The sequence below is a fragment of the Pseudophryne corroboree genome, chromosome 2, assembly GCF_028390025.1.
Source record: "Pseudophryne corroboree isolate aPseCor3 chromosome 2, aPseCor3.hap2, whole genome shotgun sequence".
NCBI lineage: Eukaryota > Metazoa > Chordata > Amphibia > Anura > Myobatrachidae > Pseudophryne > Pseudophryne corroboree.
Window position 1 is genome coordinate 673373499 of NC_086445.1, and position 25380 is coordinate 673398878.

Genomic DNA, 25380 nt, shown 5'->3' on the forward strand with positions numbered 1-25380 from the left:
TAGCAGCCATTTTGATACACAATTGTTTTATACATACAGTTCACATAATACCATATTTTGGGATCAGATCTGCAATGGATACTGACTATATTGTCAAGCCACGGCACTTACCGCTGCGGCTGTGGCTCCTGAGGTCCGTCTGGCTCCAGTCGGCTGGCTGCGGCGCTGAGCTGCGGGGAGTGTGGCGCTGTTAGTGGCGGAAGTGACCGATTCTGGGAGGCAGGAGGAAGGACTTAGTGGCCAAGGTTCCCTGTGTGTCTGCAGTATGGGGGCGGCCATGTAGGAGACCAAAGTGCAGCACCAATGAGCGTGATAGGTGAGTGACAGCCAATCCTGATGCCCTGCTGCCTATAAGTAGGCTGGGATTTTTGCATTCTGTGCCAGTGCTTTGTTGTTGTTACTCTGTGCCTTAGCTCTGTGCTCCCGCAGCTTGTTCTGTGCTTCTCCTGTTAATTGGTCCCGTAAGGCTCTCCGAGCTCTCTGCCGACTCTCGCTGCACAACGCCCGCCAGCGCTCCCGGGTGTGGTCACAGTCGCCCGCTTGCCCACCGGTACCTTCGGATTCCACAGGAACAGTGGTTCGCCGTCTCCAGTTTTCACAGTTCTTCATCCACGTCTTCGTATCATCCAGCATCCAGTTTTCACAGTTCTTCATCCATGTCTTCGTATCATCCAGCATCCAGTTTTGTTCCTCATCCACGTCTTCATATTATCCAGCAACCAGTTTTCACAGTTCTTCATCCACGTCTTCGTATCATCCAACATTCAGTTTTCACAGTTCTTCATCCACTTCTTTGTATCATCCAGCATCCAGGTTTCACAGTTCTTCACCCTCGTCTTCATACCATCCACCAACCAGACTTCACAGTTCTTCAACCTTGCCGCATCATCACTCTACAACTTGACCTCACAGTTCTTCAATCTCGTCCTTCTATCTACTTGCATCCATTCTTCACAGTTGTACAATCTCAGCCTCATATCATTCAGTGACTTGATTCCCAGCAGTTTCCCTATCCTGAACCAGTTAGCCCCAGCTCCCTACGTATTCATTCCTATCTGTTGTCTTCAATAAATATATGAAAAGGAATTACCCTCGTTCTCCTTGTTTCCAGCACACAGGGGCACCTGCTCCTTCGGTTGGACTGAGTCCAACGGATCCACAAACACCACCTGTCCTGACATATATATATATATATATATATATATATATATATGGTCAATGTGCGGACCGGCACTCCTCCCTATAGGCTCAGTCGCTCTGGTGCCTCCAGAAAACATGGAATGTAAAACGAGCAAAAAAAGACTGCGGCACTCAGAGACTTAATGCAAAAATCTTAGTGTATTAAAAATAACATCTGATATCCAACATTTCGGGGTTGGCACACCCCTTTGTTTGCTGTTTCTCCTTGACAAAGGGGTGTGCCAACCCCGAAACGTTGGATATCAGGTGTTATTTTTAATACACTAAGATTTTTGCATTAAGTCTCTGAGTGCCACAGTCTTTTTTGCTCGTTTTACATATATATATATATATATATATATATATACACACACACACACACACACACACACACACACACACACACACACACACAATGTATATGCATTTTTACAAGGCTGTGTAATTACACTGCCAGGAACACTGGCAATGTTATTACCAAATGAAGGGAGGGGATTGGGAGGAGTTTCAGCTAACTGCAGGGCAGTGGCGTGCGGTGAGGTCAGAGGCTGGTGAGGCACTACAGCCATATTGTCCGCCGAATCCTGCCGATGACCCCTACCGCCGCCGAGCCAATGCCCACTACTGCCACTTAGCCGATGCCTGCTGCCACCGCCAATGGCTTACAAACTAGCCCACCATCAACTGACCCAGCCCTCCGCCACTAATTTGCACCTCAGTCCGATGCCGCCGATGCCCGCTGCCTGCCTGCTCATCATACTTGTGATATATTGTACATTTTTATAGAAAAAAATAAAAATTAGTGTTTGGGAAGGGAGTGGGAGGAGGACATGAATGCAATTTTGTTGTCCAGGGCTTCCATTAACTTAATGGAGAAGGATCTGAATGGGTTAAAAAAAAAAAAATGCGTGAGGTCCCCCTTCCTAAGTATAACCAGCCTCGGGCTCTTTGAGCCGGTCCTGGTTGTTTAAATACTGGGAAAAATTGGACAGGGGTTCCCCGTATTTAGACAACCAGCACCGGGCTCTTAGACCGGTCCTGGTTCCAAAAATACGGGGGACAAAAGATGTAGGGGTCCCCCGTATTTTTAAAACCCGCACCGGACTCCACTAGCCAGGGACATAATGCCACAGCCGGGGGACACATTTATGTAGGTCCCTGCGGCCGTGGCATTACCCCCCCAACTAGTCATCCCTGGCCGGGGTTCCCTGGAGGAGTGGGGACCCCTTAAATCAAGAGGCCCCCCCCTCCAGGCACCCAAGGGCCAGGGGTGAAGCCCGAGGCTGTCCCCAGCACCCCTGGGCGGTGGGTGCCGGGCTGATAGCCATAAGTGTGTATAAAAAAGAATATTGTTTTGTTGTTGTGGAACTACAAGGCCCAGCAAGCCTCCCCCACTTGCTGGTACTTGGAGAACCTCAAGTGCCAGCATGCGGGGAAATAACGGGCCCGCTGGTACCTGTAGTTCTACAACAAAAAAAATACCCAAATAAAAACACAACACACACACCGTGAAAGTAAAAATGTATTAAAACACACTTACACACTCACACATACTTACCTACATCCCACGCCGGTCACGTCCACTTGTCCAGTAGAATCCAATAGGTGGTTCCTGTAAAAATGAGAGAGAGATCACTTACCTACATCCCACGCCGGTCACGTCCACTTGTCCAGTAGAATCCAAAAGGGGTACCTGTAAAAATGAAAATTATACTTACAAACAAAGTAATCCACAGGAGGAGAGAGAGAGAGGTAGAGAGCGAGAGAGAGAGAGAGAGAGAGAGAGAGAAATTAATGAATATTATGCCCTCACTGACGCGGGAAGACGTTAGCACAGACAGGGGACAGTGCTGCTGCTAACTGGGATGATGGAGCAGGCTTTCCCAATAGTTGTGAGCCTAGTAGCTGTACCCCTAGTAGCTTTGCCCCCTGTAGCAGTGCCCCCAGTAGCAGTGCCCCGAGTAGTTGTGACCCCTGTAGTTGTGCCCCCAGTCGCTGTGCCCCTTGTAGCTGTGCCCCCTGTAGCTTTGCCCCTTGTGGCTGTGCCCCCCAGTTGCTGTGCTCCTTGTACTTGTGCCCCTTATAGCTGTGCCCCTTGTTGTTGTGCCCCTGTTGCTGTGCCCCTTGTTGTTGTGCCCCCCAGTTGCTGTGCCCCTTGTTGATGTGCCCCCCAGTTGCTGTGCCCCTGTTGCTGTGCCCCTTGTTGTTGCGCCCCCCAGTTGCTGTGCCCCTTGTTGTTGTGCCCCCCAGTTTCTGTGCCCCTGTTGCTGTGCCCCTTGTTGTTGTGCCCCTGTTGCTGTGCCCCTTGTTGTTGCGCCCCCCAGTTGCTGTACCCCTGTTGCTCTGCCCCTTGTAGTTGTGCCCCCAGTCGCTGTGCCCCCAGTAGTTGTGACCCCAGTCGCTGTGCCCCTTGTAGCTTTGCCCCTAGCTGTGCCCGAAGTAGTTGTGCCCCCTGTCGCTGTGCCCCCAGTCGCTTTGCCCCCAGTAGCTGTGACCCCTGTAATTGTGCCCCCAGTTGCTGTGCCCCTTGTAGTTGAGCCCCCCAATTGCTGTGCCCCTTGTAGTTGTGCCCCCCAGTTGCTGTGCCCCCAGTTGCTGTGCCCCTTGTAATTGTGCCCCCCAGTTGCTGTGCCCCTTGTACTTGTGCCCCTTATAGCTGTACCCCTTGTTGTTGTGCCCCCCAGTTGCTGTGCCCCTGTTGCTGTGCCCCTTGTTGTTGTGCCCCCCAGTTGCTGTGCCCCTTGTTGTTGTGCCCCCCAGTTGCTGTGCCCCTCTTGCTGTGCCCCTTGTTGTTGTGCCCCTGTTGCTGTGCCCCTCTTGCTGTGCCACTTGTTGTTGTGCCCCCCAGTTGCTGTGCCCCTCTTGCTGTGCCCCTTGTTGTTGTGCCCCCCAGTTGCTATGCCCCCCAGTTGTTGTGCCCCTCTTGATGTGCCCCAACACAAACACATAAAAAAAACAACACACACACACACACACACACACACACACACACACACACACACACACACACACATATACTTACCGCTCCTGCAGCGCTGTCCTCCGTCCGTCCTCCGTCCGTCCGCCGCCGGCTCGTCTCTTCTGTACTATGGGAGAGACGTCATGACTCATGACGTCTCTCCCATAGTAGCGGCGCTGGCTGCAGCGGGCGCCCACACAGCCCACGGCGCCTGCTGCAGCCGGGAAGGGGGTGATTGGACAGCGGATCCAGCACTGGATCCGCTGGGCCAATCACATCTGGACACTGACAGGGGCGTGCATTCATCAGAGCTGAATGCACGCCCCTGTCATTGCGGCACCAGTATAGGTGCCGCTTGTCCATTCATTTTCAATGGGCTTTCACAGCCCATTGCTGCGCCCCGCCCCCTGCCCGCCCCCCGCTGCCCGGAGTTTTAGTGTAAGCAGCGGGAGGCACCTCTCCCGCTGCCTCCCACCCTCACAAGCAGCCACAGGGGGGGAATTATTAAAATAAGGAAAAAAGATATTGATAACAGACTCTGTTATAAATATCTTCTTTTTATTATTTTAATCATTATGACAGGGGAGGCACTGCCTCCCCTGACTGCACGTCCCTGCTGCAGGGATTGATTGGATGAGATCCATCTGACCCTGCATTTTTTTTTGGCTGAAATAAGGATTTTCCTCATATAACGCCATTCTCAGATGGCACTATATGAGGTAAACCTAAGGTAAGCAGAAAACACTAAGCGCTGTAGAGATCAATGACCTGCCCTCTACAATACAATGATGTAGGAGTCGGGCATTAATGTAGATGATAACGGTGTTATCTTCTCCGTTAAGCCTTTCCTACTGTACATAGCTGGCAGGGCTGGCGCTACCCACTTAGAAAAGTCTGCAAAGCAAGGAGGCACCTGGCTGGGGAGGCACTTTCCCTGCTCTGCTACTCTGCTGCTATACATGACTTTTGTTACCGGATTCATAAAACGCAGCTCATCAGCATAGACCCGGCCACAGATGTTTCTGGCAGGAAGCAGTGGCTCTAGAATCAGTGACACTGGACTGTGCAGAGGGAGCATAGGGACACACTGCCCAGATGCCGCTCTTACAGGTACCCCATTCATAACAGTGACGTGATGCAGCTGTGGCTGATTGGCTGTGCTAAGAATCAGTGTGCTCTGCCCCTTCTCCCCCCCAAGGCTCCGCTCCTTCCCTTCGTTAACTTATCTCTATTCTTCTCTGCCTGAGGCTCTGTCTGCCACTGACCTAGGTTGGGGGTGTTGTGAACTCGGGGGTTCTCCCGATGGTAGGGGAGAGGAACCACAGTTGGGTCGGAACAGGGATGCCTTGATATAGCTCTTCCTCATACAGGACTCTGACAGTAAAGCTTGGTGAAAATATTAAAGAACTTTATTGCAGGAAGGGAGCAACACAATGTCACATAGCAGAGAAGGAACGTATGGTGGGAATGTCCAGGCCTATAGGAGAACTTGTAAGCAATGTTAAAGATTCCAGGAAAAGAAGTACTTGTGAGTGTTGGTACAAGATAATGGTGACCGAAGAACTTGTGAGTGATGTTTTTAAAAATACTGATGATTTGAAGAACTGGTGAACGGTGGTTAAAGACTCTGATGATTTGAAACACTTGTGAGTGGTGGTTGCTGATGATTTGTATGACTTGAAAGCGGTGACTAAAGATACTGATGATTTATAGAACTTGTGAGCGGTGGTTAAAGACACTGATGATTTGTATGACTTGAGAGCGGTGATTAAAGACACTGTAGAACTTGAGAACGGTGGTTAAAGACACTGATGATTTGTATGACTTGAGAGCGATGATTAAAGACACTGTAGAACTTGGGAGCGGTGGTTAAAGACACTGATGACTTGTAGAATTTGAGAACGGTGTTTAAAGACACAGATGACTTGTAGAACTTGAGAGCGGTGTTTAAAGACACAGATGACTTGTAGAACTTGAGAGCGGTGTTTAAAGACACTGAAGACTTGTAGAACTTGAGAGCGGTGTTTAAAGACACAGATGACTTGTAGAACTTGAGAGCGGTGTTTAAAGACACTGAAGACTTGTAGAACTTGAGAGCGATGTTTAAAGACACTGAAGACTTGTAGAACTTGAGAGCGGCGTTTAGCCCGCAGCCCACGCTGACTCCAAGAAGCACTGGTGACTGGATTACAGAGGAACACACCAGCCGCTGTATACGCTGAAACTGTGCAGCAACTGGCACCTGGAAGTGCCGGAGACACTGGGGTATGACTGCAGAGAGATTCGCCGGGAACAAGAGCACTGGCATCCACTTCAGGGGAAAAGACGATACTCAGGTGCCGAGGCGCTGCCCGGCGTCTGCCTTTGAATCTCCCGCCTCCGCAGGATTGGCGGAACAGTCTGATGACGTCACCTGCTCCCCGCCCACGTGATGCCGGGTGTCATGGCGGCGCCCCTGCCCCGGGGAACCGCCGGGAGCCGCGCCAGCCAGGCGCCGGAGCCTGTGGACCATCGAAGGCGGAGGCCGCAACACAGACCAGCAGGCACGCAGGGGTAAGCGCGGTGAACGCCGCCTATGGCGTGTGACACTGTCCCCTTTCTTCCTATACCATATCACTATCACATATCTCTCTCCTCCCCAAGTCCCTTCCTCCTCCTCTCCACCCATTAGCTGTCTCCATCCTTCTAAGCTCCGTAGTGTGTTGAGACCAGAGAGCCTTCAATTTCTTCTATCTGAGGTAAGTATATGGGGTTAGTGAGGGGGGTGTCCATTAATGCAACTTTTTGGTAGATTTGGGGGTGTATGTGTATTATGATAGTATTTTAGTGTTGTCACTGATGTGTACATTGAAGTTTGTGTTTTTAGATTTAGGGAGTAGTCAGGACCGCGCAACCTGCTCAGCAGAGTATGCAAAGCAGGGAGGTGCCAGGCTGGAGAGGCACTCTTTTCCCCCTCTGCTATTCTGCTGTTGTTGCCGGCTGCCGCTGCTCCTGTCAAACTGTCTGACAGGCAGCAATGCTAGCACTGTTAAGTGCAGCTCTTCTGGTGTCAGCTATCTCTCTCCTCCTCTCTCTCCTCCCCGAACCTGTATGACAGCAGAGGCACCAGCAGTGTGAAGTGGCTCTTTAGTCACCAGTCCACCTGGTGCTGATCTTCCGTGTGAGTTCTACACTGCCCCTCCTCTCCCCTCCTGTGGAAATATGTGTAAGAGGCACGAATACTGTGGGTATTATGTGTGGCACTACTACTGTGGGTGCTGTGTGGCACTACTACTGTGGGAGTTATGTGTATGGGGCACTACTACTGTGGTCATTATGTGTAGGAGGCACTACTACTGTGGGCATTATATGTAGGGAGCACTACTACTTTGGACATTATGTGTAGCATTACTACTGTGGGCATTATGTGCAAGGGATACTACTACTGTGGGCATTATGTGCGGCACTACTGCTGTGGGCGTTAAGTGCAAGGGGCACTACTACTGTGGGTGTTATGTGTAAGGAGCACTACTACTGTGGATGTTGTGTATAAGGTGCACTACTGTGTAGCGTAAGTTGTATAAGGGGTACTACTGTGTACCATAACATGACTAGGGGGCACTACTGTGACGTTCACATGAACAGGGGGTAAAACTGTGTCACATAACATGAATAAGGGGCTGTACTATGTGACATAACTTTAATAAGGGACACTTTTATGTGGTGTAATATGAATCGGGGCACTATGGGCTTAATTCAGACCTGATCGCACCTTTGTGAATTTGCATAGGTTTGCAATTGGATAGTTGCTTCCCAGCCACAGTGAAAATCCGCCCCATGCAAGTCTGCGTACGCTGTGCGAAAAGCTTTGCAAATGCCGGTCAGCTGCAAATCTGTTCGCAACTCACTCACCATTGAATGATTTTTCGAGTCTGTGCTTACTCCTACAGTGCGAAAAAAACAAGCTGATCAGGCCGGAGCTAAAGTCACATACCCTCTCTTAAAACGCTTGGGAATGCCTGCGTTTTTCTTGACACTCCCAAAACATGGCCACTTACCACCCCCAAAAGTTTGCTTCCTGTCAATCAATCTGGGTACGCCTAGCGATCAAAATAGACGCAGGATTTTTCCGCAGTTTGGCCTTGCGCTTGCGCATTACGATCCATACGCATGTGCAGTCGTTCGATAATTAGCTGATCAGGTGTGAATTTAATCCCAATGTGCGGGGTAATGTGAATAAGATTGTGCTACTGTGTGGCATAATTTGAATGGGGGTACTACTGTGTGGCAATGCCCCTTCCTTGTGAGCCCACACCCCTTTTTTGCAATGCCTTTAGCACGCCGTCCCTTTATTGTGCATGGGAGGGAGGGCGCAAATGCATAATTTGCTGGGTGGTGCCAAACACCCTAGCACCGGCCTTTATAGCTGGGATACTTAAATCATGCAGAAGCATTAATTCACACATCAATTAAATACAAATTTGCCTCCTTAATAGACCGCTATATCTGAGTAATAATAAGATTTTAATACCTACCGGTAAATCCTTTTCTCTTAGTCCGTAGAGGATGCTGGGGACTCCAAAAGGACCATGGCGTGTAGACGTGATCCGCAGGAGACATGGGCACTTTAAGACTTTAAATTGGTGTGAACTGGCTCCTCCCTCTATGCCCCTCCTCCAGACCTCAGTTATAGGAACTGTGCCCAGGGAGACGGACATTTCGAGGAAAAGGATTTTTGTTAACCAAGGGTGAGACACATACCAGCTCACACCACAACACACCGTACAACATGGTATTTAACTAAACCAGTTAACAGCATGAACCAAAAAATCAGCAACAGGCTGATTGAAACCAAAACACAACCTTTGTGTAACAAAAGCAATAACTAGGAATAAGTACTGCAGATAGAGTCCGCACTGGGACGGGCGCCCAGCATCCTCTACGGACTAAAAGAAAAGGATTTACCGGTAGGTATTAAAATCCTATTTTCTCCTTCGTCTTAGAGGATGCTGGGGACTCCAAAAGGACCATGGGGTCTATACCAAAGCTCCAGACCAGGCGGGAGAGTGCGGATGACTCTGCAGCACCGATTGAGCAAACATGAGGTCCTCATCAGCCAGGGTATCAAACTTGTAGAATTATACAAAAGTGTTTGAACCCGACCAAGTAGCTGCTCGGCAAAGTTGTAGCGCCGAGACTCCCCGGGCAGCCACCCAAGATGAGCCCACCTTCCTGGTAGAATGGGCCTTCACTGATTTAGGTAACGGCAATCCAGCCGTAGAACGAGCATGTCGAATCACACTACAGATCCAGTGTGCCATAGTCTGCTTAGAAGCAGGAGCCCCAATCTTGTTGGAAGAGTACAGGACAAACAGAGCCTCTGTTTTCCTAATACGAGCCGTTCTGGCAACATAAGTTTTCAAAGCTCTGACCACATCGAGAGACTTTGAATCAGCTAAGGCTTCAGTAGCCACAGGTACCACAATAGGTTGGTTCATGTGAAATGACGAAACCACCTTTGGTAAAAATTGTTGACGAGTTCTCAACTCTGCTCTATCCTCGTGGAAAATCAAATAGGGGCTTTTGTGAGACAAAGCCGTCAATTCCGACACCCGCCTAGCGGATGCCAAGGCCAATAGCATGACCACTTTCCAAGTGAGAAATTTCAACTCAACCGTTTGTAAAGGTTCAAACCATTGTGACCTAAGGAACAGTAACACCACGTTAAGGTCCCATGGTGCCACTGGGGGCACAAATGGAGGTTGGATGTGCAGCACGCCTTTCACAAAAGTCTGTACTTCTGGAAGTGAGGCCAATTCCCTTTGAAAGAAAATTGATAAAGCCGAAATCTGCACTTTAATGGAGCCTAACTTCAGGCCCGCATCCACACCTGCTTGTAAGAAATGGAGAAACCGACCCAGCTGAAATTCTTCCGTAGGAGCCTTCTTGGATTCACACCAAGACACATATTTTCTCCAAATACGGTGGTAATGCTTCGCTGTTACCTCCTTCCTAGCTTTCAGCAGAGTGAGGATGACCTCACCGGGAATACCCTTTCGTGCTAGGATTTTGTGTTCAACCGCCACGCCGTCAAACGCAACCGCGCACGGCCCTTGCTGTAACAAATCCTCTCTTAGAGGAAGAGCTCCTGAAGATCCGGATACCAGGCCCTCCGTGGCCAATCTGGAACAATGAGTATCAACCGAACCCTTGTTCTTCTTATGATCCGTATCACCTTTGGGATGAGTGGAAGTGGAGGGAACACATAGACCGACTGATACACCCACGGTGTCACGAGGGCGTCCACTGCTACTGCTTGAGGGTCCCTCGACCTGGAACAGTATGTCTGAAGTTTCTTGTTGAGGCGAGACGCCATCATGTCTATTTGAGGAATTCCCCAACGACTTGTCACTTCTGCAAAGACCTCTTGATGAAGACCCCACTCTCCTGGATGGAGATCGTGTCTGCTGAGGAAGTCTGCTTCCCAGTTGTCCACGCCTGGAATGAAGACTGCCGACAGAGCGCTTGTCTGTTTTTCTGCCCAGCGAAGAACTTTTGTGGCCTCCGCCATCGCCGCTCTGCTCCTTGTTCCGCCCTGGCGGTTTATGTGCGCCACTGCTGTTATGTTGTCCGAATGAATCAGGACGGGCAGGCTGCGAAAAAGATGTTCTGCTTGCAGAAGGCCGTTGTAGATGGCCCTTAGTTCCAGAATGTTTATGTGCAGACAAGCCTCCTGGCTTGACCATTTCCCCTGGAAATTTTTTCCCTGTGTGACTGCTCCCCAACCTTGGAGACTTGCATCCGTGGTTACTAGGACCCAAACTTGGATCCCGAACCTGCGTCCCTCTAGAACAGGGGTGGGGAACCTCCGGCCCGCGGGCCGTATAAGGCCCGCAAAGCCGTTTGGTCCGGCCCACCCGCTCCTCTCAGTGAGACACGCCGCCGCACAATCCGGCGGCAGCGTGTCTCAGCTGTCACCACACGGAGGAGAGCACGGCTATTGTCGGGCGGCGTCGGCGTGTAGGACTTGAAACCAGCCGCCGGTTCGTGAGACAATCAGAGCTTGCGGACCGGCAGCCAATCAGGAGCCGCGGCTGCCGGTCCGCGAGCTCTGATTGGCTCTCGAACCGGCGGCTGGTTTCAAGTCTTACACACCGCCGCCCAACATAGCCGCGCTCTCCTCCGTGTCCCCGCCGAAAGGAGCGGTAAGCGGGACGGGGGGACGGGGGGGGGGGGGGGGGCATCTGTATACCTGGCACTGTGGGGGTCATCTGTATACCTGGCACTGTGGGGGGCATCTGTATACCTGGCACTGTGAGGGGCATTTGTATAACTGGCACTGTGGGGACATCTGTATACCTGGCACTGTGGGGGCATCTGTATACCTGGCACTGTGAGGGGCATTTGTATAACTGGCACTGTGGGGACATCTGTATACCTGGCACTGTGGGGGCATCTGTATACCTGGCACTGTGGGTACATCTGTATACCTGGCACTGTGAGGGGCATTTGTATACCTGGCACTGTGGGGGCATTTGTATACCTGGCACTGTGGGGGCATCTGTATACCTGGCACTGTGAGGGGCATTTGTATACCTGGCACTGTGGGGGCATTTGTATGCCTGGCACTGTGGGGGCATCTGTATGCCTGGCACTGTGAGGGGCATTTGTATACCTGGCACTGTGGGGGCATCTGTATACCTGGCACTGTCAGGGGCATTTGTATACCTGGCACTGTGGGGGCAATTGTGGATCTGGCACTGCACTATTGGGGGCATATGTGTATCACGTCCCATTTTAACTGGCCACACCCATTTTTTTGGCGCGCGCGGGGGCAGACTTGTATGGCTCCCGAAGGATTTTATAAATATCCAAATGGCCCTCGGTAGAAAAAGGTTCCCCACCCCTGCTCTAGAAGGTGAGAACTTTGGAGCCACCACAGGAGAGAAATCCTGGCCTTGGGAGACAGGCTTATCTTCCGGTGCATGTGTAGGTGAGACCCGGACCACTTGTCCAACAGGTCCCACTGAAAAACTCTGGCATGGAACCTGCCAAACGGGATGACCTCGTCGGCCGCCACCATCTTCCCCAGCACCTGAGTACATTGATGAATCGACACCCTTGCCGGTTTCAGAATCCCCTTGACCATGTTCTGTATTTCCAGAGCTTTTTCCATCGGGAGAAAAATTCTCTGCAGTTCCGTGTCCAGAATCATGCCCAAGAACGACAGCCGTGTTGTCGGAATCAACTGTGACTTTGGAAAATTTAGGAGCCAACCATGTTGCTGCAGAACTGTCAGGAAGAGCGCAACGTTTTTTAGTAACTGCTCCTTCGATCTCGCTTTTATGAGGAGATCGTCGAAGTACGGGATAATTGTGACACCCTGCTTGCGCAGGCGCACCATCATTTCCGCCATTACTTTGGTGAAAATCCTCGGGGCCGTGGAAAGACCAAACAGCAACGTCTGAAATTGGTAATGAGAATCCTGAACCGCAAACCTCAGGTAAGCCTGATGTGGAGGATATATGGGGACATGTAGGTAAGCATCCTTTATGTCGACTGACACCATTAAATCCCCCCCTTCCAGACTAGAAATCACTGCTCGGAGAGATTCCATCTTGAATTTGAATCTTTTCAAATATAGATTGAGGGATTTTAAATTCAGAATCGGTCTGACCGAGCCATCCGGCTTCGGGACCACGAACAGACTTGAATAAAACCCTTCTCCTCGATGTGACGGGGGTACTGTGACAATGACTCGCTGTTGACACAGTTTTTGTATTGCAGCGCACACCACTTCCCTTTCCGGAAGAGAAGCTGGCAAGGTTGATTTGAAAAATCGGTGGGAAGGCACGTCTTGAAACTCCAGTTTGTAGTTTGTATCCTTGGGCCACAGTTTCCAGTACCCAAGGATCCAGGCATGAGTGAGCCCAGACCCGACTGAAGAGCTGAAGACGCCCCCCCCCCCCCCCCCCCCCCCCGATGCGGACTCCCGCAGCAGAGTCCCAGCGTCATGCGGTGGACTTGGCAGAAGCCTGGGAGGACTTCTGCTCCTGGGAGCTTGCCACAGCCGGTGATCTTTTTCCCCTTCCCTTACCTCTAGCAGCAAGGAAGGAGGACCCTCGTCCTTTTTTGAATTTACTAGACCGAAAGGACTGCATCTGATACTGACGCGTTTTCTTTTGCTGTGGAGGGACAAAAGGTAGAAAAGACGACTTACCCGCCGTAGCTGTAGATACCAGGTCCGCGAGGCCCTCACCAAACAAAACACCACCTTTATACGGCAGCGCCTCCATAGCCCTCTTAGATTCAGCATCACCATTCCATTGATGAGTCAATAATGCTCTCCTAGCTGAGATTGCCATGGCATTGGCCCTTGATCCCAAGAACCCAATATCTTGCGCAGCCTCCCTTAAAAAGACTGCAGCGTCCCTGATATGACCCAGGGTCAAAAGAACATTATCCCTATCCAAGATGTCCAAGTCAGATGATAAGTTATCTGCCCACTTCCCAATTGCACTACTCACCAATGCCAATGCTACTGCAGGTCTGAGCAGTGTACCCGTAGTGACATAAATAGATTTCAAAGTAGTTTCCTGCTTACGATCCGCAGGATCTTTGAGGGCCGCCGTGTCAGGGGACGGAAGCGCCACCTTTTTGGACAGCCGTGCAAGAGCCTTGTCCACATTGGGGTTTGACTCCCACCTTTTCCTATCCTCAGAGGGAAACGGGTATGCCATAATAATTCTCTTGGGAATCAGCAACTTTTTGTCAGGAACTTCCCAAGCCTTTTCAAAAAGAGTGTTCAGTTCATGAGAGGGAGGAAACGTTACCGGAGCTTTCTTTCCCTTAAACATACAGACCCTTGTCTCAGGAACAGCAGGGTCTTCCGAGATATGCAACACTTCTTTTATTGCCACAATCATGTACTGAATGCTCTTAGCCAGTTTAGGATTCAACCTGGCATCACCATAGTCGACACTGGAATACGAATCTGTGTCGGTATCAGTGTCTGCTAATTCGGTAAACGGCCGTTTCTGTGACCCTGAGGGAGCCTGCGTTTGGGATAAAGCATCTTCCATGGATTGTCTCCATGTTTGGTTGTGAGCCTCAGATTTATCCAATCTCTTATTTAAGGAAGCCAAATTTACATTCAAGGCACTCAACATATTTACCCAATCAGCAGTCGGCGGTGCCGACAGATTCACTCCCTCACACTGTTCTGTCTTTACTCCAACCTCCTCCTGGGAAGAGACTTCAGCCTCAGACATGTCGACACACTCGTACCGACACCACTATCACACCGGGCTATAGGGGACAGGCCCACAAGAAGGCCTATTAGAGAAACACAGAGGGAGTTTGCCAGCTCACACCCAGCGCCTATCCCCATCTGAAAGCACATATATATATATATATATATATATATATATATATATAATGCCCCCGACCTGACAGCGCTTTTAATGACAATAATCAACACCAATTTTACTGTGCCCCCCCTCCCCCCGTTTAGCAATGGCGCTGATTAGAGCTGGGAGAACCACGCCCCGCACCCGTACTGGCACGCTTATGTCCCGCTATTTATTTATACTGGCGGGGGTAGTATACAGAGCCCCTGCACTGTATGTACTTTTGGCAGGTATATCTGAGGTCTTATTGCTGCCCAGGGCGCCCCCCCGTGCCGTTGGTGTGTGTGAGCAATGGCGCGCAGCGCGACCACTGCGCGGTACCTCCGAGATTGATGTCTTCTGCCGCCTACACTGAAGTCTTCTTTGCTTCGGTTACTCACCCGGCTTCTCTGTTCTGGCACTGTGAGGGGGACGGCGGCGCGGCTCCGGAAACGAGCAGCTACGCTATACCAAGTGATCAGACCCTCTGGAGCTAATGGTGCCCAGTAGCCTAAGAAGCAGAGCCTTTAACTCACAGAAGTAGGTCTGCTTCTCTCCCTTCAGTCCCACGAAGCAGGGAGCCTGTTTGCAGCAATGCTCCCTGAAAATAATAAACCTAACATAAAGTATTTTTTAGAGAAACTCTGTAGAGCTCCCCTAGTGTGTGTCCAGTCTCTCTGGGCACAGAATCTAACTGAGGTCTGGAGGAGGGGCATAGAGGGAGGAGCCAGTTCACACCCATTTAAAGTCTTAAAGTGCCCATGTCTCCTGTGGATCCCGTCTATACCCCATGGTCCTTTTGGAGTCCCCAGCATCCTCTAGGACGAAGGAGAAAGATATTTAAGCTCCCAAAAATGTGTTAAGAAAAATAAAAGTATAAAGCATTTAGGTATCATGTACACTTACTTGCTGAATATGATATTGCTACTTGGAAAATATGAACAAAAGTAATCTAAACACATACTGAATATTGTATACATATACATCATTATTATTAACAGTTTCTAAAGGCAAGGGACACACTACCCGAATATAGTGTTCAACGTTATAGTGCGTACACACTGAACGGGATCGGTATGAAATACCTCCAATCAAAATCCCGACGTTCAAAATCCCAACACCAATTGACCGATGGTCAAAATCCCGACAAGGTCAAAATCCCGACATGGACAAAATACCGACATTTAAAATACCGACAAGGTCAAAATACTGACATGTAAAATGCCGACTGGTCAAAATACTGACATGCAATTTTTTGTTGTTTTTTGTGTGTGAATGTCGACATAAGTCAACATGGACACCATATAAAGTGTACCGCGTCCCCTCGCATGGCTCGCGCTTCGGGCACGGTGCCTCGCTGCGCTCGGAACACTATTATATTCCCCCTCCAGGTCCACTGGGATGGTAAAGTATGAACAAGTCGGTTTCAATGAAAAAAATCATGAAAAAATCATGTCAGTATTTTGACCTGTCGGCATTTTGACCTTGTCGGTATTTTAAATGTCGGTATTTTATCCATGTCGGGATTTTGACCTTGTCGTGATTTTGACCATCGGTCAATTGGTGTCGGGATTTTGAACGTCGGGATTTTGATTGGAGGTAAACTGACTGCATCCCCACTGAACGTTATCGTTCACCGATAATGTTCAGTGACGACACCGCAGCCATTCCCAGACATGCAGCTCAGCCCGACATTGACGGGTTCAGCTGCATGTCAGCTCAATATTAATGATCGCTGAACGACGCGTGGGAGCGCGCATCGTTCATCAGTCATCAATATTACCTCATTCACACTGGAGGATATAAGCCTTAAAAATAAACGATAATGACTTTTATGTTGTTATCGTTTATTTTTAAGGCTGAAATCGCCTAGTGTGTATGGGCCTTAATAGAGTGCACCATATTCCATTTCGCTTTACAATTGGAAACAACGTGATAGAACAAAACTCTGTAATAACAGGCAGACATAGAGGTAGGAAGGCCCTGCTCGCAAGTTTACAATCTATAGGGAAATAAGTATTGTTACACAAGGATAGGCGCTATCTATTGCATAGCAGTCCAGCCAAATTTCAAAGGTTCTAATGCTTCTAGTGTAAGATGAAACATAATTACCATCCTTATACTTCACAATAGTGTGCTATAAAAGATCAACGTGCCAAATCTGTTTACAAAATTTCAGGTCATATATTTGACATCCAGGATTGAGCTGTGCCTATACATTTTATCACTTCCCTATGTAAGAATGCTTATATTTAACTACACAATATACTGTAAAACGGAGATTATGGGGGAGCCTGAAATTGCACTATAAACCAACTGCCCTAAGCAGCATTTTAAAATGATATTGTTTAGTGAGCACATCTGAAGCAGTTATTCCATTGTCAATACTGTGCAGCTGGAAAAGTATCCGGAGAACAATGGGCGATAACATACCCTCCAACATGACCCGCCCCACTAGGTACAAAATGCTCTGTTTCTGGACTTCCCTCTTAATTTATGATTGCCATCACCTGTGAAGAAACAGCTTTCTTATCATTTAACTCGTTCAACACAGGTGATGGAAATCATAAATTAAGAGGGAAGTTCAGAAACAGAGCATTTTGTACCTAGTGGGGCGGGTCATGTTGGAGGGTCTGCGATAACTGTTTAGGGCTGACCCCTGGCACTCACTATTAGTAACCCCTCTACAGTACAGTACCACCTTCTGTGACAGCTCCCGCCGCTCAACCAGCCTTGAAACGTCCTCAGGACTATCCCCCATTTCTTACTGGATGACCGCTGACAAGTGCTCTCTTGCCATTGGATAGATTCTCTGTCGCTCAACAGTAGGTTAGGTTGAGCGCTGGTCACCCCAGGCTCTGCAGGGAGAAGTGTGGACGGAGGAGCCGGGGCCCCGGGGACCGGGAGACATAGGGGCCTCGGGAAGATGGAATAAACTGGGGGCCCTTTCACAGCCTTACACCCCTTCATTCCCTCACATAGCCTGTAGTGTCCATTTCTGTGCATGTTATGAACGTGAGTGTGTCCATTGTATTTGTGTAGTGTGTACGGTTGTGCACTGTGTGTGACCAGCGTAGGGGCATGGTGGGCAGATTCTAGTTATTTTATTTGGTGAAGCGTTTGTGTGCTTTGTATGGTGGGTGTAATCCAGCGTCTCTGTAGTGTCTGCATTCAGCTGTGCACATTGGATGTCAGGCATAAAACGTGTGCTCACTGTCCCTCTCATGAAGCCACGCTTAAGGCATATTTCCATTGTGCACAGAAAAGGTAGTGTGAGTGACTGTACCGTGATCTATGTGTATACTTTATGCTAAGTACAGATGTGACTGCAGTGTGTTTGTCTTTAATTTGTGCAAAGTTTGTCTGTTTCTTCTGAAGGACACACTTTCTCCCCTTCCTTGATATGACCTTATAGTATACCCTTCCTTTGTTATCCTTTTACCTGTTCTATTGCTTTCTCCTGATTGATGGTGACCTGAATACTTGCTCCCTGTTCCTGCCCCCCTGCTCTTCCACTCTGGATACATGAAGCGCTGCAAGTCAGACGAATTGCACCCTGAGGAGGTGGGTGCACAAGATGCTCCTTTGCCACCTACTGTTATGGAAGTGCGAGGTTCAGACAGCCCAATACCTGGGGATCTGGGCTCTGCAGGAGCAGCTGTCAACCAGGCACCCCCTGTCATCACCCGGAATAAACCTCCTGACCTCAAGGTAACAGGAGTATGAGAATGAAGAAAATTGTATAATGTCATGGGATCAGTTGATGAGGGTATACAGTATATGAATATATGTGTATTTTTCAATGCAAAGACAGCAGTATGCATATTTCATAGTGTATCCATTCATGTTACATTTGTCATCATTTACCAGCAAACACAGAGCATTGTTAATGGAGACAAGTAAAAGACATTGCAATATTTAAGCCTCTGGTTATTGTTACTTCAGATGGACTATATAGGAACAAAATTTCTCAGACTTGCTTCATGCATTTTATTTATAGGCAGGAAGAGTATGATATTGGTTAACAGAAGGGATGATATCGTTTAGCTACAGGGTTAACAGAATAAACACATTCAAACACTGGACACATCTGTTTTGTAGTCACTACTACAGTATATATGTTTGGTGTGCAATACTATGTACTGTATATCAGGGCAATGAATGTTCTGTTTTCAGGGCATCATTGTTATGTGGTTTATAATGCACTGAAAATTCTATATTGACTAAGTTATCATTATTGCAGTGTCCAGGCATTCTGTGTAACGTAGAGACCTCCTGATTTATATACACTTTTGTACAAGTTAAACTGAGTTTCTGATGATTGATAACCTGATAAATACTATACTTTCTCTCCATATGAATTGCATACTGTCCTACATTCTTTTCTTAATATAAACATATTGTGGTTGAAAAAAAAATCACTGATACAATTACTACTTTTACATTAAGAAACCGCTTTATTATACTTGTCTATCAGTTTGGGACTTAACAGACAACCAAAACAAATAGTACACAACACTTTATATGGCGTCTTTCCAATATGCACAAACATACTGTACATACCAAACGATCCACCACTTCCTCTTGGTTATATGTATTGCAACCATACATTGACAGTTGTCGGCAACATGCATTCCCCTGCAGAGCATCGCAAGGTGGAGTGTATTGAACTTATTTGGCTCTGTAGCTGTTTCCATAGAGACGCTGGAATGAGAATAAAGTTTTGCTGGCTGTGTTTGGTGTGAGAACTGTGGAGTGGGCTGTTAGCAATATGCACATTATGGAAATCAGGTTGTTGAACATGATGAATTTTCTCTTTTCTGCAAATCTTATTTTGAAGGTGTACTTTAAGATACAATATCTGCATGAGACTGATGTGTCTGAGACCGGTGTTGGGTAAGAGGTAATAAAATCAGCTCAACTTTTATAAAGGCAGTCACTAAACAGCTTCGGCTATGTAATAAACACTCATCATTTCAGGAGGGTATGTAATATTCTTTGCAACGTTAGAAGACGTAATTCTGGTAAGAACTTAATTGTTCAGACAAGATATAAGTGAGTCCAGAAGTAAGTTGTGCTTTTCCTCAAGCGTAGCTTCCTAGAGGGCAATTCTGTTAATCTCTGTGTACCATTGCGATGTGTGTCTGCACCTGCTCACTATGGTACCACAACATTGCAAATTTTCCTGCACACCTCTATGGGGTGCAAAGAAAAATCTGTGATGTTGGTGGTCACGGGGTGCTAAAGAAACAGTGTGAACGCTGGCACTTCGTAGTGCCCCACATTGATACTGGCTGACATCTACTGAAGTAAAGTGAAGCCAAAGAAATCTAAAACAGGATCTGATATGAAACCATTCTGCTGGAGAAAGTTCTTCATTTTAGGTTAGGTACACACCATGCGATATGTCGTTCGTTTGGCTGACGAACGACATATCGCATAGTGCATCTGTCCATGTGTACAACCGATATGTCTGTGAACTACACAATTCACAGACATATTGCATCTGCCCTGCAGCACAACCGATGCTGATATATCTTGCAAGAGTATATATATATATGTTATATATATATATATATATATATATATATATATATATATATATATATATATATATATATATATATATATAGTATTGCAAAGGTGCGGCACTCATGCTTGTCTCATAAAGAAATGGACATCCGTCCTCAGTTATTCTTCAAACAAGAATAACGGAGGACGGATGTCCATTTCTTTATGAGACAAGCATGAGTGCTGCACCTTTGCAATACTATGGAATCCACACTGTGATGGCACCAGCGACAGTTATCTGAAAAGGCTTACATGGAGTGCCGGACCGCAGCATCTGTATGTGTGTGTGTGTGTATATATATATATATATATATATATATATATATATATATATATATATATATATACTTCTATGTGGGTGTACAGCCGACCAGTATGCCAGCCGCAGTAATTGATGACAATGACATCACAACTGGGCAGGGACATTTAAATGCCCGTCCAGTTGTGTAGTATGGCCAGATATATTGAGCGGCCGATTAGCAATTGTATATGCTTACTAGAATTGGCATCTTGATCAGCGATCTGTGGGTCAGCAGATCCGTCGTTAAAGTGTGTACTCAGCCTTAGTAAATACACTTTAAATATACTTTTCCCTCCAATTCTCGCCTATGACTTATTTCTGATATTATCACATGCACCTATCAGTTGTGCTTTTGACGTGGTATCACGATTATATGGTGCCAAAAGGGTTTGTGTCATATAGTAATTGTGTCTAAATTGGAAACCTGCCCTGTTGCCTGATGCTTGGTCTGTCAGGCAGTATCCTACTAGTGTATAGTATATGCATGCACTATTTTAATACTCTAGTTTGTGATCAGTTATTTCTCAGTTGTCTCAAACTCTGTTTTTAAAGAACTGGATGCCGCGCATTTGAAATTAATGAATTTTTTGTGTGTTTCCAACATCCTCCCAATATAATTCAAACATAGTGGACACTTTAGAAGCATTTTTATAGTGTTCATATAATATTCTTTTGAAATGTGTGCCTCTATGAATGACGTTTATATTTTTTATGTTTTTTTTAGTATTTACTCTACAATGATGGGTTGCTCTTCGCTAAGTGATCTGGATAATAGGACTACTAAAAATTGAACTTGTGCAGGATCGCAGTGTATATCAGATTCTCAAAATTGCCTTTCACAGTGGATGCCAATAGACTAGCTGTCAACTCTTTAATTTACATGTCAAATCCACACTTAAGAGGGTTCACCATTTGATAGCTTTGATGTTTTGCTTTGGGCCTATTCTTTATACTTCATACTCTGTAACTGTTCAACTGCAAGTAATTAGAATAAAATCTACACATACTGGTTATAAAATGACAAAAGTAGTATTATATATATATATATATATATATATATATATATATATATATATATATATATATATATATATATATATATATGCGCCAAGAGAGCAGTAGTCTATTTATCACAGTGTGTCAGCTAGTTGGTACCCCTACGCTGCAGTCTCTATGTGCCACTCCCTGGTGTGTAAAGGGCGTCTGCTGTATCTTAAATATGTCCCGCACTAGTACGTGTGCCAGGTTAAAATTGGAAAATGGAAAAAGTGGATAAGATACTTCTAAGCGACCATTGGTGGCGTAAATGTATATAGAGACTGCGTATTTATAAAAGGTGTATATATAGGGTTTATTGCAAAAATAACACTTAAAAATCAAATATACATAGAAAATGCAAAACACAGGATTAATAATCCACAATATTAATACAGCAACAAAGTGAATTGATACATGTATCTGTGTGTTCTTTTTTTTTTTTTTTTTTTAAGACACAATCTAAGACATAAAAAAGGGGACGTAAAAAAGTAGACATTTTAAAAACATATAAAAAAATCTCTTAATTGTACGTATCAAGGATAGGAAGATATATAAAAATAGCTTATTTGAGGATTTTGTAGTAGTGTCGGGTATCATCCAACGCGTTTCATCTGGTCTGACTTCATGATGAAGTCAGACCAGGTATCAGGATTATTCCAGTCATACATGTGCTCTGTCTATAATACACACAGACACCACCCCACCTACAACAGCTTCAATTCAATAAAGACTGAGTCCGGAAAGTATTCTCAGTACTTCCCTTTTTCCACATTTTGTTATGTTACAGCCTTATTCCAAACTGGAATAAATTCACTTTTCCCCTCAAAATTCTACACACAATACCCCATAATGACAACGTGAAAAAAGTTTTTTTGAGCTTTTGCTAATTTCTAAAAAATAAAAACTAAGAAATCACATGTACATAAGTATTAACAGCCCTTGCTCAATACCTTGTTGATGCACCTTTGGCAGCAATTACAGCCTCAAGTGTTTAAATATGGTGACATGAGCTTGGCACACCTATCTTTGGGCAGTTTCGCCCATTCCTCTTTGCAGCACCTTTCAAGCTCCATCAGGTTGGATGGGAAGCGTCGGTGCTCAGCCATTTTCAGATCTCTCCAGAGATGTTCAATCGGATTCAAGTCTGGGCTCTGGCTGGGTCACTCAAGGACATTCACAGATTTGTCCTGAAGCCACTCCTTTGACATATTGGCTGTGTGATAGGGTCGTTGTCCTGCTGAAAGATGAACCGTCACCCCAGTCTGAGGTCAAGAGCGCTCTGGAGCAGGTTTTCATCCAAGATGTCTCTGTACATTGCTGCATTTATCTTTCCCTCTATCCTGACTAGCCTCCCAGTTCCTGCCGCTGAAAAGCATCCCCACAGCATGATGCTGCCGCCACCATGCTACACTGTAGGGATGGCATTGGCCTGGTGCTGAGCGGTTCCTCGTTTCCTCCAAACATGACGCCTGGCATTCACACCGAAGAGTTAAATATTTGTCACATCAGACCAGAGAATTTTGTTTCTCATGGTCCGAGAGTCCTTCAGGTGCATTTTGGCAAACTCCTGGCGGGCTGCCATGTGCTTTTTACTAAGGAGTGGCTTCCGTCTGGCCACTCTGCCATACAGGCCTGATTGGTGGATTGCTGCAGAGATGGTTGTCCATCTTGAAGGTTCTCCTCTCTCCACAGAGGAATGCTGGTACTCTGACAGAGTGACCATCGGGTTCTTGGTCACCTCCCTGACTAGGGCCCTTCTCCTCCGATCGCTTAGAAAGATCCGATTGAACTAGAAAGAGTCCTGGTTGTTCCGAACTTCTTCCATTTACGGATGAAGGAAGCTACTGTGCTCATTGGGAGCTTTAAAGCAGCAGATCTTTTTCTATCCCCTTCTGTCTCGGAGGTCTACAGATAATAATTCCTTTGACTTCATGCTTGGTTTGTGCTCAGACATGCACTGTCAAGTGTGGGACTTTATATAGACAGGAGTGTGCCTTTCCAAATCTTATCCAATCAACTGAATATACCACAGGTGGACTCCAATTAAGCTGTAGGAACATCTCAAGGATGATCAGTGGAAACAGGATGCACCTGAGCTCAGTTTTGAGCTTCACGGCAAAGGCTGTGAATACTTATGTACATGTGATTTCTTATTCTTTTTATTTTTAATAAATTTGCAAAAATCTCACGTCGTCGTTATGGGGTATTGTGTGTAGAATTTTGATGGGAAAAAATTTATTTATTCCATTTTGGAATAAGGTTGCAACATAACAAAATGTGGAAAAAGTGAAGCGCTGTGAATACATTCCACAGCTTGGCGAGCGCAAATGAGCCCCTTGCGGGCTCGCTGCACTAGCCACGCTGCGGGAACGGTGGCGTGCTATCTATTCTCCCTCCAGGGGGATCGTGGACCCCCATGAGGGAGAAAAGATGTCTGTATGCCGGCGCCGGTATGCTGGTCGTCGGGAGCCCGGCCGCCAGCAAACAGAAGACCACCTGTAGTTTAATGATAAGGAGCCCGGCCGCCGGCATACCCTACTACACCCTTAAACTACCAATGCCAGCCTGATTCATTGATACAAGGCAGGATGGATTAATGTTGTGCAGTATATGCCAAATTTGGATTCTACCATCTGAATGTTGCTGCAGAAATCAAGGGGGTAATTCCAAGTTGATCGCAGCAGGATTTTTTTTAGCAGTTGGGCAAAACCATGTGCACTGCAGGGGAGGCAGATATAACATGTGCAGAGAGAGTTAGATTTGGGTGGGTTATTTTATTTCTCTGACGTTCTAGTGGATGCTGGGAACTCCGTAAGGACCATGGGGAATAGCGGGCTCCGAAGGAGGCTGGGCACTCTAGAAAGATCTTAGACTACCTGGTGTGCACTGGCTCCTCCCACTATGACCCTCCTCCAAGCCTCAGTTAGATTTCGTGCCCGGCCGAGGTTGGATGCACACTAGGGGCTCTCCTGAGCTCTTAGAAAGTTATAGTCTTAGAATTTGTTATTTTCAGTAAGACCTGCTGGCAACAGGCTCACTGCAGCGAGGGACTAAGGGGAGAAGAAGCGAACTCGCCTGCTTGCAGCCTTCTTAGGCTACTGGACACCATTAGCTCCAGAGGGATCGACCGCAGGCCCAGCCTTGATGTTCGGTCCCGGAGCCGCGCCGCCGTCCCCCTTACAGAGCCAGAAGCAAGAAGATGGTCCGGAAAATCGGCGGCATGAAGACATCCTGTCTTCACCAAGGTAGCGCACAGCACTGCAGCTGTGCGCCATTGCTCCTCATACACACTTCACACTCCGGTCACTGAGGGTGCAGGGCGCTGGGGGAGGGCGCCCTGAGGCAGCAATAAACACACCTTGGCTGGCTAAAATACCTCAATATATAGCCCCTGGGGCTATATATGAGGTAAATACCCCTGCCAGAATCCCATAAAAAGCGGGAGAATACGCCGCGAAAAAGGGGCGGAGCCTATCTCCTCAGCACACTGGCGCCATTTTTCCCTCACAGCTCGGCTGGAAGGAAGCTCCCTGGCTCTTCCCTGCAATTCTACAGTACAGTAAGAGGGAAAAGAGAGGGGGGGCATTAAAATTGGCACTGTATACAGTATATTATATTGAAAAGCAGCTATTAGGGACATAACTCAGTTAGTCCCTGTATATATATATAGCGCTCTGGTGTGTGCTGGCATACTCTTACTCTGTCCCCCCAAAGGGCTTTTGTGGGTCCTGTCCTCTGTTGGAGCATTCCCTGTGTGTGTGGCTGTGTCGACATGTTTGAGGAGGATAATGATGTGGAGGGGGAGCAGATGCCTTTAGCAGGGATGTCACCCCTTGGGGGTCAGACACCTGAGTGGATGGTATTATGGCAGGAAATGAGTGCACGTATAGACTCCTTACATAAAAAATTTGACGACATGCCGACTGTGGGACAGCCGAGTCTTCAGCTCGTGCCTGTCCAGGTGT

At 47.2% G+C, this 25380-nt stretch overlaps 1 protein-coding gene across 3 annotated transcripts in view; it reads left to right on the forward strand.

Annotated features, from left to right (window-relative positions):
- Positions 1-25380, forward strand: part of TMCC2 (transmembrane and coiled-coil domain family 2) — a 607696-nt gene that overhangs the window by 281448 nt on the left and 300868 nt on the right. The window contains exon 1 of one of the 3 annotated variants that reach the window (XM_063955103.1): positions 17123-18216. The exons of 1 other annotated variant lie outside the window; for it this stretch is intronic. In XM_063955103.1, the coding sequence (XP_063811173.1) occupies positions 18031-18216 (186 nt within the window). In that variant the 5' untranslated portion in view covers positions 17123-18030. Of the gene's footprint in view, positions 1-17122; positions 18217-25380 lie in introns of those variants that run through there. One more of the 3 variants, XM_063955104.1, reaches the window with a different exon arrangement.